Source organism: Chaetodon trifascialis, chromosome 2 (genome assembly GCF_039877785.1).
Source record: "Chaetodon trifascialis isolate fChaTrf1 chromosome 2, fChaTrf1.hap1, whole genome shotgun sequence".
NCBI lineage: Eukaryota > Metazoa > Chordata > Actinopteri > Chaetodontiformes > Chaetodontidae > Chaetodon > Chaetodon trifascialis.
Genome location: NC_092057.1, coordinates 32,570,433 through 32,582,868, shown reverse-complemented (window position 1 = coordinate 32,582,868; position 12,436 = coordinate 32,570,433). Strand labels below are relative to the sequence as shown.

The window sequence follows — 12,436 nt, the reverse complement described above, 5'->3', positions numbered from 1 at the left end:
AAAGAGAACCCAGCCCTCCCGCCCCCATAAATACATAGAGACATATAGAGACTCACAGACACGCACGTACGCACACATAGACCCGGCACCCATATGGACAAGGCAAGGAATAAGCCACCTTAGGGGGCCATCCACACTGAGAGGGCCCCCAGCCCATGACTAGGGAGTGCCACCCTGCACCACATGACCCAGGCAGACAGGAGGCCCCACACCAAGGTGCAGAGCCATCCAGGCCAAAGTTAAGTGACTGAACGAATAGTTGAGAGAATTTGGGCAAATTAACAGTATCATAACCTCACAGACCAACTCTTATCCAACCCGCTTAGCATGCTTACTTGGCTGGCGGCGTTCCTATTGAGGCCTGCTCGGCAGTCCGGTGAAAGACCCAGGCAGAGCAAGGTTGAGAGCTGAGGTTGGACAGTGATGTTTCAGGATCTGGACTCGACGGTATCGGTGGCAGGTGAGGAACGGCTCTGGATGGTTGTTAACCCAAACCAATGGTCTCTTCGATGGCCAGTCGAAAAGTGTCTACAAAATTATCATTACTTGACTAAAATTCACTAATAATAATAATAAAAAATCATATGGCTTAATGTGGCGAGTAAAATGAAAGTTTCATGGCAAAACTAAAGAAACACGTCTTCTGAAGAATAACTCATGCTACTCAGCATTGCTTTGGGCAGCGCAGAAGGTGGAGAAACTTTAAGAGCAAAACGACTAAACGACTGGACAAGACTAAGACAAAGAAGGCTTGTTGAAACTTAGGCAAACTAGGCTTTAGAAAGAAAAATTAAGAACTTGACAGAAACGAGAACAGAATAGAGAACTGGGTTTGCGCTGCGTGCTGCAGACGGTATAATCCTCCAAGGCGTGTCTAATCACCAATAGGCTGTTGCGCATGTGGGACGGCTTTCAGGCGAGCGATGTGATTTCACCTCATAGAGGAGGATTAATTAATGATTCGTAAAAGGGGGTTCATCTGCTTCTCACTATGGTCAATCAGATATATTTCAAATAATGTATTTTCAATGGCATTTCGACACTGTTCACAACATGCATTAGACAATTCTTATGAACAAATGACGACATTCAACAATAATCATGATAACAATTTCTAATACTCATTCTAATATATGTGATGACCCAAGTTATAACTAACACAACATAGCAAAGAAAAAAAGAAAGGCAGACTATATTTGCCCGAAATGATTATTACTACTTATCATAATTGTCTTATATCAAGTACCTAATGTAACAACAACAGCATAACTACAAACCTCTAGATGGCAGCATGGTTCCATGGTAGAAACTTAGACAAACTTTGTAGGAAAGTTAAAATCACAGCTTTGTCATTTTACAAGCTAGAACCACCACAAAAGCATTGATATCATCCAGATTATAGGCTTGGCACTGTAAGAAAATCCAAAGTTAAATCAAACATAGAGATTCAGTTATGCTGGTGTATTAGAAAGAAGGCACACAGACATACAAACAGCTTGCGTCAGGAATGTCTAATTTACAACCCATCAGCATTATCTGATTTTGTAGTGTAGCAGAACCGGCCTTTAACTGACCCCTTCTTTCCCTCCTTTTCTGGTGATACTCAAGGGAAATGGAGGTGTAAACCCGCCAACCGATTGAATTATAGACCGTCTGTTTTACCTATAATGCAATCTGATTTCGAAGAGAGACAGGAAGTCTGGTTCAGTAAACTACTTTACTCACACACTGAAGAAATAAAGCCAAAAGGTCAACGCCTATCTCTAAATCAGGATGTCCTACTCTATGCTAATTACTTCCCCAATAGCCCGAGGACTCCATGCAACAAGGCTGCCTGAAGAGACAAATGGCAGGCCTCTGAGGAATCCGCGAACATCAGCAAATGCTGATGGTCGTAAACCGGACATCCCTTGAAGCAACTAGTGACTCACGTTTGTGTGTTTTCCTCAACACTCCAAGATAACCAGATTTTATGTCAAACTTAACTTTTCATGTTTTCAACTTACAGGACTCGGGGTACACATAATATTGATGTTTTTCCCGTATCTCTGACCCGAAGTATGACCAAGTTGTGATTTTAACGGTTTTATAAAAGTTGTATGAATTGTCACCACAAACTATACTGCCATCCAGAGTTTCCTAACCGTCAGACTGAATATGCTTGACTTGGTACATTTATCGATAAGTAACCGTAATCGTGATAATCAATTTTTGACAAATATAATCTGCCTCTCTTTATTCCTACCTTTATTTTTGTATTAGTTATTCATGGAGTTATTATACCTGTTGGGATAAAACTGTACCATGATTATCATTTAATGTTTTCACCCAACCATAGAAAGTGTCTAATGCATGCTGTGAGCAATGTTGAAATGCCATTGAAAATTGGTCATTGAAATTATATGTGATTGACCATAGTGAGAAGCAGATGAGCCCCTCGTATGATTCTTTGATTAGTTCAGCTCCATGAGGCGAGATTACACCGCGCGTCACAAAGAGTCTCCCGTGATTCGATGGCCTGCCTTTCGACACGCCCCGGAGCGACCTTTAAAAACTGCGTGTAGTGCGCGTTTCAGCAGTAGCCTTTTAGTAGATTTTTAGTTTTCTTAGTAGATTTTTGGTTTAGTTTTTGTTTCTTTTGTTCCGTCTAAGTAGATTTTCAGTAGATTTTTGTTTTTGTTAGTTGGTTTTAGTCCTGTTCCTTTGTTTTCTTTTCACGTCTAGTTACTCTCAGCTGAGTTCCTTTCTTTGCTTTTGTCTTAAGTTTTGCACAGTCGTTTTGCTCCTTAAGTTTCGTCTTCGAGCTACTCCAAGCCATTCCGGGTAGCGTAAATAATCTTCAGAAGACGTATTCTTATAATTTGCCGTAAACTTCAAAGTTAACTTCCTCTTTAGCCCAACGTTTTGTTTTGTTTTCATTAGTGAATTTAGGCAAGTAATACTAATTTTGTAGCCTTCTTCGACCGGCCATCGAAGAGACTCTTAATTTGTACTATCAGTCTAAAATAATCCGTCACGGACTCAACCGAACCAAACCCTGCGGCCAGCTGTTGATCCTTGGTCCGGTTCACAACCATCCGGAGCAGTCCATCATCTGTAACCGACCGCCGAACCAGTTCCAGAGACGCCCCGTTCCGCACCAGTTTGTCATCTTGGAGGTCTGGGCCTTCCACTAGACCACCAAGCAGATCGAGCCGTGGACGAACATCTGGAACGTCTTCGAGCCAGTTCGGAGCAGAGCACAACGGGACGCCAGCAACCAAGTAGGCACGCTAAGTGGGTTTGAATAAGAGTTGGTCCGTGAGGTTAAGATTAGGTCAATTCGTCCAAATTCTCTCCATTAATCGTTCTTTCCCTTAACTCTGCGTTCGCGTCCCCATTATTCCTTTTAGACTGCCTCTCACTATCGCCAATTTATTTACCCTTGTGTTGCCATAAGTTTCTTGTGTGTTCTGTCATATCACCTCCCATCTTCTGTCTTATTGTTCATGGTACGTTACCCATTATCCACAATTCTGCTTAATAAATGATATTTTGATTTAAGTCCTGGTTAGACGGTGTCCTTTTGAACTGAATATTTACGATCCCTGTATCCAGAATTTACACTTCAGGTTATCAGACTGGTTTACTGTTAGTTCATTCGTTCGTATTTATCAGCGTTATAGCAGTTAATCTCTGCAGTCCTTCTTAGCTGAGGAAGGTGGTGCCCCGACATTTTATCAACGAATGCAACATCAAATTAAGGTAGTACACACTACAGTAGGTTCCTCTGGGACCTGGCACCTTTCATTCAGACAGTTTTATTGTCCTGATCTCTCATGGGGCTATCAGGAAAGAATTAGCATTGCCATGAGAACATCCTGAGCAAGAGATAGCCTTTGATGTGAAGGTGTTGGTATTCCCGCTTCACTGGAAGAGTGTGGAGGAGATGTCTCTAAGCCAGACATTTTGTCTCTCCCCAAATTAACACCTCCTGCAACAGTTCAGTTGGTCAATAGCTCTTGAAAGTTGGGATGTTTTACAACTCCATTTCTCCAAAGAGAGGGAAAGAGGGTCAATTACAGGTCAGTTCTGCTACACTGCCCTGCAAAGTGATTCTTAATTAGTCTAGGTATACCCTAGGAAAATGTGGGGAAGGTTTGACGGTATCAAAATTTGGATAAACCGCCCAACTCAACTCTGAATGTAAACTTTTGAGGGGCCACGCTGACTGGAATGTTGCAGGGTTCCTCTCACATCTACTGCAGATACTGACAGTGGCCAGTCCGCTGAAGGAGGAGTGCACTTCACAGCTGACAGCTGTGCTGTACAGCAGCCACTGTGGATACAAGACCCAATAAGATAATGCTGTGATAATATGGAAATGGTAAATGTTGCATAACACTAGCACAAATAGAGACATAAAGTCAGTGATTCACCAATGTCAGTTCCTTAGCAGTATTACATTACAACATTAAACACCATAAGGTACACATCATTTCAGAGGTATGATGAAACATTGTATCAGAAAAACCTTTGAGAAAGGGTCCATTTTGTTGTTTATGAATTAAAGTAAGACAAAGACTGTGTTCTTTCTTTTTGTAAAAGTTACACAATAACTTAAGCTAACCTTTTCTGATCTGAGTGTGGAACTGCTGTTTCGTTTTAGGGCATAAAAGTGCCACGCTCAGACAGAGAAGACAGGAGACTGATGAAAAGTTAACAGTTTAATGGATATTCATGGAATGTGCAACTGGTGAATCCAGACAAGGCAGAGAATTCCGAGTAACTAAGTCCAGGAAGAAGTGCACATTTCCACAGCTGTCCCGCTGCTCTGACCACGTCATGCATTTTGAGTGGACGGGATAGCTCAGAGGTATTAAAAAGGCTAAATATTTATGCATCTAAGAAACACTCAATATGGAATGAAATCTGATAGATACATTCTATCCAGATGCTCAAAATGTGTAAATGCATCTATCTCTCCAGGGTACATATGTAAGTTTTACTCCCAAGTATAATGTGAGTAAGCATTCACTGCAAGACTTTCCCCTGTGATAATTAGCTGAAATTACAGTAAAATAAGTTAGTTTGTGAATATCAGACATTTAAATGCAACCATTTTCATATCTGATTTCTCAGCCAATCAACAAGCCAGTGTATTTCTTACCATGTTGTAAAGATACATTTTGTCTTTGTTGTCTTTACACTGCATTAAATGGTAAAGCTTCACTGAATATTAGAAGACAGAAAACTATTCCTGCGCTGCTGCAGCAGGTGCTTTGCCATCTGGGTAATTTTGTTTTACATTGCCTCCTCTGTCAAATTAAAGCAAGAATGCCCAAAAATATAGTTAAAAAAAAAAAAGTGCAATGGAGACCTCCCACTATTGCACCAGTGACAGGTGTGTGGCAGTTTCCTGCACTCTGATAGTCAAGTTGCATTAATTCTTCAACATCAAAAACTCTAGGACAATTTGTCAGCTTTAAACTAAAAATCTATCGTAAGTGCTTAAAATTTGATTTTGGGGGGAAGCTGATGGTTGAGTGTTATTCACAACAATAAGGTGCTGGTTTAAAGTTTTGTGTGGTGTGAAGTCTGGATGGGTTTTCTGCAGGTGATCCACTTTCCTTATTTGTGCAAACACATACAGTACAAATCATACAACAAATACAGGAGTTAGGGAATTGCTTTACTTTGTACCCATGAGCAGTTTTTAGGCACTTTTTTAAGCCCCTGGTTCGATTCAAAAGTATCTGTTAGACTACAGACTACAGAACAGCTTCTTTCCTCTGGCTCTTCAATTCAGCCTTTGCCTTCTACCAGAGATAGTTTATTTTCCTGACTATCTATCTATCTATCTATCTATCTATCTATCTATCTATCTATCTATCTATCTATCTATCTATCTATCTATTTTATTTATTTATTTTTTTGGAGTAGCATAAAGGGACCACAACTTGCATTTCATTGTACAACCCTGTGTTGTAGAATGATGAATAAATTAACCTTGTACCTTGTGGTATGTTGTGTTTTTTTTTAACACATCTTTAACAGGTAGCGTAACCTGTGGACAGAATTTGCTCAGTGTTCTGTGCAATTTTTTTCAGGATGTGAGGACCATCAGCCTCTGGTGCCGCCTCTTCCAACCTCCTCTGAAGACAAACCCTTCCATTGCATTTCAAAGGTAAAGCTTTATCAGCAGAATATTTTCAAATGAAATCTTGACAGCACTTCACCGCTATTTCAGGGTTATACTGCTGTTTATAAGGCATCCTTTCTTCCTTCTGGGCACATATAAATGAAGGCAGTAAGGAAGACATACATACTCGCAGGTGACCTGGAAACTTTAACCTCTCTGTTGTAATGTTCACTCAAGTAAACCAAACCACTAAATCCATATCAACACAAAGAACACACCAAGTTTATAAATGTGAAATCTTTATGACAGGGAGCAACAAGTGAGAGATGTCACACATTGAATGGAATCCTGACTTGAATGCAGCCTCAGATGGTGTTGCCAGATGGATTTTTTCTAACTTGGAGTTTGAAAGGTTCTTGTTTTGCCACATAATGTTGCAAAACAATGTGTAGTAGAAGATTTCTGAATTGACACTCATGCCTGCTATGACATCTTCATTTCAGGTAACCCAGATGTATGAAAATGATCACAGGTCCGAGTTCACTGTTCATCATGAACTGTGTGATGAATGATAAATGAACCTGATAAATGTATGTATGTATGATATGTATTGTCATGTTCCGTGCTTTCATTGTGTCACAGCAGGAGGAAATCAAGGTGTTGCCAGTCGTGAAACAGGAGAAAGAGGAGCGAGATGACTGCAACCTGGACCTCAAAGTGGAGGTTAACATCAGGGCAGAGTGTGGCCTGTCTACTGGTGAGTGTGGCTCTGTACATGGTTATTATTAGTGGTTAACTGATTCTTCATATGCTTTCAATGTTTACTCTGGCTTTAATACAAACAAATCAGAATATGAAGATAAACTTGAAGGATAGCTGATTAAATGCTTACACCATATTTGGATTTCAGTTGACTTGTCAGTTGTTCTCCATCGATAGTCACCATAGTCAGTGCAACATTATTGTGATAAAATATTCTAAACTCAAGGTTCACCTAGTAGCTTTTTGGAAGCCATGCCCTCGATCAGGTTAACTTTGAGTTTAAGATATTTTGTCACAGATATGTCTTTGCAATGTCAAAAATGTAATATAACCAACTGTTAAAGATGATTAATTAGGATATCATAGTCAGTTGTATCATATGGTGCTCCTTAGAAGGACAAGAATTGAGAGCTTATTTTGATCAGAATTTAGTCACTAGTCGCTGATTATTTTAGTAAGAGCAGTTTCAGTGCTCTGGTATGTTCTAAAACCGGGTTGAAAATCAACCATCTTTTCCCATATTTTACCGATGGATGGGAAGTTGGACATCGCCCTATGGTTTGTTAGTTCATTACTATCTAGCTTGGGTTTCTTTAGCAGCTGATTTGAAGGCATCTGGGAAGGTGCCTGTTTGCAGAGATGCGTTTACAGTCTTCAGAACATGACTTGAAACATTGTGGAGGAACAGCTGTTTTAAAAATGCTGTGGGGACAGGGTCAACACATGAGGTGGAACATTTAGACTCTGTGACAGTCTTGCAGAACACAGTTAATGTAATACAGGTGAATTTTCCTTTGATCACATAATTTTTACAAGGTTTTTTGAGGTCATCTGTGGTGATATTATTTTGTTATTGAAGAATGATGCAAGTTCTTTGCAATTTCATGCAGAGCACTACAGACCAGTGGGGCTAGTGTTTAGTAGCTGGTCAGTAGCGGAGAACAATATTCCAGAATTCCCAGCATCCTCCATAAGAATATTTGAAAAGTAATCCTTTATTGCCAGATGTTTTGCTTTATTATAGACTGTCATGACGTCTTTATATATTACAGTGAACTGTGAGCCCAGTTTTCCTCCATTTTCTTTCAGCTGCTCAACAGATTCAGCTAAACTCATTAACACAGCTACTGTTTAACCATTTGCAGCAACAGTATTTAAAACAGATGACAAGGTATTGTTGAAAATTTCAACAATAGCTTGTCATCTGTTTTAAAATTTTTTGAAATTTTTTAACTTTTTGAATTTTTTATTTTTTTTAAAGAGCAGTCATACCTTTAGGACTCAAATGATCTCTTAGTATTGCACAACTTTGCTTCAGCCTTACAATCAAAGAATCTCTTTTGAACCAAAAATTCCCTTTTAGCCTTTATTAAGATTACTGTTGTTATTACCAAGTCCTGTTACCATGCTGGTGAGTGGCTTAATTTATATGTTGGGTGACTTCAAAGCTGTCCAGTAAATTCACAAGTTCTATGGCTTTGGAGTCACTTTTTGTCGATATACATATTGAGGTCTCTATTCAGCATTCAATTCAATTCAGTTCAATTCAATTTTCCTTTATTTGTCCCACAAGGGGAAATTCCAATTCACAGCAGCACCAATAAAGTGGATAGAATAGTAAAAGACAACAAGTGCATGAAGGTTAAACACAACAGGTATGTACAAAAGGGTGGGATAGAAAGAAAACATCATCCTAAAAAAACTGTAAATTGTAAATAGTATTTACAGGCTGTGTCCCAATTCAGGGGCTGCATCCTTCGGAGGACCCAGCCTACGCGGCCCACGGAGGCCACGGCCTCAGAGGCTCCTCCTTCGGCCGCATCAACTATTGGTAAATGGGACGGTCTAGCCTTCGGAGCATTTCCTGATTGCGTCACGACGTCATAACTTCTTCCCTCCTAACCCAGGAAAAACACACGTATGGAGACAAAAATTTAACAGACGACAGATGACACAACAGAAACATAACCGACAGACGACGGAAACATAACAGACAGACGACAGATGACAATGGAGCCAGAGGTTTTGCAACACTGGCGGCTCGTTTATCTCTGGCTGGGAGAGCGCTGTGGGTAGGTAACATTAACCAGCTATTTTAACCCATATTAATGTTCATACATAGCTACCATAGTTCGTGGTAATTAATATACCCGCTAATAAACAATACCGTTTAGTGACAAACGCTTGCCATATAAACTATGGTCTGACATATATGTCATTTAACCATGAGTCTTGATACAGGGTACTGTATGCTGTAATTTTAATGCTATGTTTTCAAGATCTGAAAAGTGCTTGAATTGAATAGTTAAATGTGTACGAACCATGTAAATAACCCTGACTTAATTCAATAGCCTATTAAAATGTTGTGTTATTAAATATCAGAACCATATTGAGAAGCCAGAGTGTAATGGATGGAGAAATGAAGCATTATTGGTCTAAGCTTTAACATTCACGAGAGTTGTCGCATCAACAAAAATTCAGTTGCTCTTGTTTAATCCTCCTGTTCTTACCCTCCTTTCTCCATCCAGGCAAGGGCGATGTACTGCTGCATAAACATCAGTGTTCCTGTTCTGCTATTATTTTTCAACGATCATGGCACCAGACAAGATTTTAGGCTGAGCAGAGAGTCCCTGGCGGTGCTGCTGGAGCTTCTCCACCAGGAAAGGCAACACAGATGGGGTGCCACTAGGGCTGGGCGATAGGGCTGAAAAATCTATTGCGATATAAGTGTTTTATATTGGTCGATATCGATAATTATTGATATTTTTTATGACCTATTTAAAATAAGGATCAGGAGAAAAATACATTCAATTTAAATATTTTTATTTTAAATTTAACCTTCCTCTGATTATAATCCCCTCAGCTATCAAAGCAGAAAGGAAAGGAAATGTCAACACAACCATGGAAAAATAATAAAAATAATATTATCAAATAATAAATGTAAAAAAAAGTGTAAAAATGTAAACAGAGAGAAACCTGAGAACTTTTTTTTCTGCAGGTTTAGTGCAGAAAGTTCAGAAGCTGATTCACCTTCTACTGAATAAAATGTTTTCAAATATTTGCAGTGTTTTGGAAACATAGCAGAAACTTGACATCTGTAACATACAAACAAACAAACAAACAAACAAACATGATAGACAGTACAGTAACACTGACTGAACTATAAACCCAGCCTAGACATAAGAACAACTTTAGTCACTCTTCTTACTCTAAACATACATGAACTATTAAATTATATTTTTATTGCAAGTGTGTTTAAGAAAAAAAAAAGTACGTGTATGAGATGTTTATAACCTGGCTTCTCCACAGTGCTCAGTGGAAGCATGTCTTTAGCTATATGATATGCCGCTGCTTCCATTATGTCTTCGTGCCTTTTAGATGATGCACTGAAGCAGATACCTCTGCATGGTGGTCAGCTGCTTGTGCCGTGGTGCTGCGGTTGCAGATGTTGTTGGACGTTGGCGAATACGGCTGCGCTCCAAAGAGTGAGCGCGGCTAAGGTGGTTAAATAAGTTTGTGGTATTACCGGTCTTAGTGGGGACGAAAGTCTTGCATAAGTTACAGACCGCATTGATCTGACTATGGTCCGACTTATAAAATCCAAAAAAACTCCATACCGGCGTGTTGCCTTTCCCTGTTCTATCAACGATTTCTTCGCTCGCTGCAGAACTCACTTTCTATTTCTCATCTCACTCCTCGCGGAGCATCAAACACGTGACAACGACACGGCGCAACCGAACTTGATAATGTTACATGATTGGCGTGTTAGCGTGTCTCTCTCACTGATTAGCGATTACGCCCTACGTTGCTCAGTTACCAGAGAGCGAGTGCCTTTGTTCATGCAACCAACCTCGCTTAGCAACTTCAGGTTTTTTCCGACGAAGAAAAAAAAAATTATCGAATGCTTTATGGAACGCATTTTATATTGATATTGATGATGTATCTATCGCGAGACATATCGCTATCGTTCTATCGGCCCAGCCCTAGGTGCCACAATAGAGACCTTGGTCACATATTTTTAATTAACAATTTAAATCTAACAACACAGAACATAATCAAACAATAAAAAAAAAAACAATAAAAAAACTCAGCACCTGTCAATCATTTTTTGTCAATCCCATTTTTTGCAGGATTGTTCTAAACATGAGTGAAGCATGACAAAAGGTAAACACACAAGATCACATTATCACAGATATGTACAGATTCACAAAAAGTGACATCAGGACAAACATAAAATTCCCACCCCCACCCAAAAACAACATTCATTTGATGTGATCCAAAGATTATATTTGTACTTTGGTCTTTGTACAGGATTTGGGTTCCTTTATGTAAGTTTCACATACAAATACAGTATGTATAGAGAACAAATGGGCTATTCATTTCTGCCTCAACAGTAACCTCCATCCGAGTGTGGCCGTGTTTTTTGCACCTGTAAACAGGTGATTGTTTTGCCCACAAAATTTAATAAATTCCTCCGTCTGCTCCTTGCTCACAAAATGACAAAAGCATATTTTCTGTTATGTCAACAGACAAAATTATTGTTCAATATAATAACAACAATAACAATAATAATGGTGCTGCTGGTGCTGTTGGTCGCTATTGTTAAAAAAAACAATCTGTGCGCAATGCATCTTGGGATATGGCAGGCCGTGAAGGATAGTAGCAATGCATCCTCCGAAAACAGGGAAAAGGAGGACGCATTTGTTGGTTGCATTTGGAGGACCCTTCGAATTTGGATGAATTGGGACATCCTTCACGCAGCGCTATGACGTAATCAGCCTTCAAATGCATCTTCCGAAGGATGCAGCCCCTGAATTGGGACAGCCACAGTAGTGTTGTACAGATCATTGCACAAGCAGTTATTGCACAGATTATTACACATATTATTGTACTAATCCTCAGTGGTCCATTCATGTGAACAGGATCAGCATTACCTACTGTTGCACATGCGTTGGCGTTGCGTCGGCATTGTGTCTCTCTGCCAAACACCTCTGTCAAAACTGACTTTTTATGACATTTTAAGCAACTTTTTTATGGCATACCTTTTAGATTTTGTTTCTTTTTAACTACTCCTGCTACCCAGAGAAACAATTTTAGTAATCAGACGCCTCGATCTTAATCAAACTAAACTAGTTGAGCACAGCTCAGCTAGCCATGGTTCCACTTACCTTGCCATCTGGCTGTCAAAGCTGTTTCACCCTCGGCAAGAAATTTGCTGAGCTGAAGCAGAGGATTTCCACTCTCTACAAAATCCAGGAAGCTGAGAGACACCTGAACACTATCCTCTTCGGCCCTGCACAAGTCTTTGCCTCCAGTAAAGAGCTTGAGGCCACGGGTCCCTACTCGGCTGCTGTTTATACTCCTTTGGTTACTGACTCCGCGCAGCGTGCTACTACGGCCCTGGCTGCGGGTCCACTCCACCCGCTGCTGCTTCTGCTCTGGCCGCTACTACCGCTGCCTCGATACTTGGCTCTACACAGGCCGCTGGTTCCGCTCCATCCGCCTTTCCTGAGGACCCCCGGTTCCAGCTCGGGGCTAAACCCAAGGTCCCAG

General features: G+C 40.2%; 1 protein-coding gene across 1 annotated transcript in view; it reads left to right on the top strand.

Moving 5' to 3' along the window:
• Positions 1-12,436, top strand: part of LOC139339223 (zinc finger protein Xfin-like) — a 93,658-nt gene that overhangs the window by 16,186 nt on the left and 65,036 nt on the right. Inside the window, exons 2-3 of the mRNA XM_070974736.1 lie at positions 6,090-6,166; positions 6,764-6,878. Of these exons, the coding sequence (XP_070830837.1) occupies positions 6,090-6,166; positions 6,764-6,878 (192 nt within the window). The remainder of the gene's footprint in view (positions 1-6,089; positions 6,167-6,763; positions 6,879-12,436) is intronic.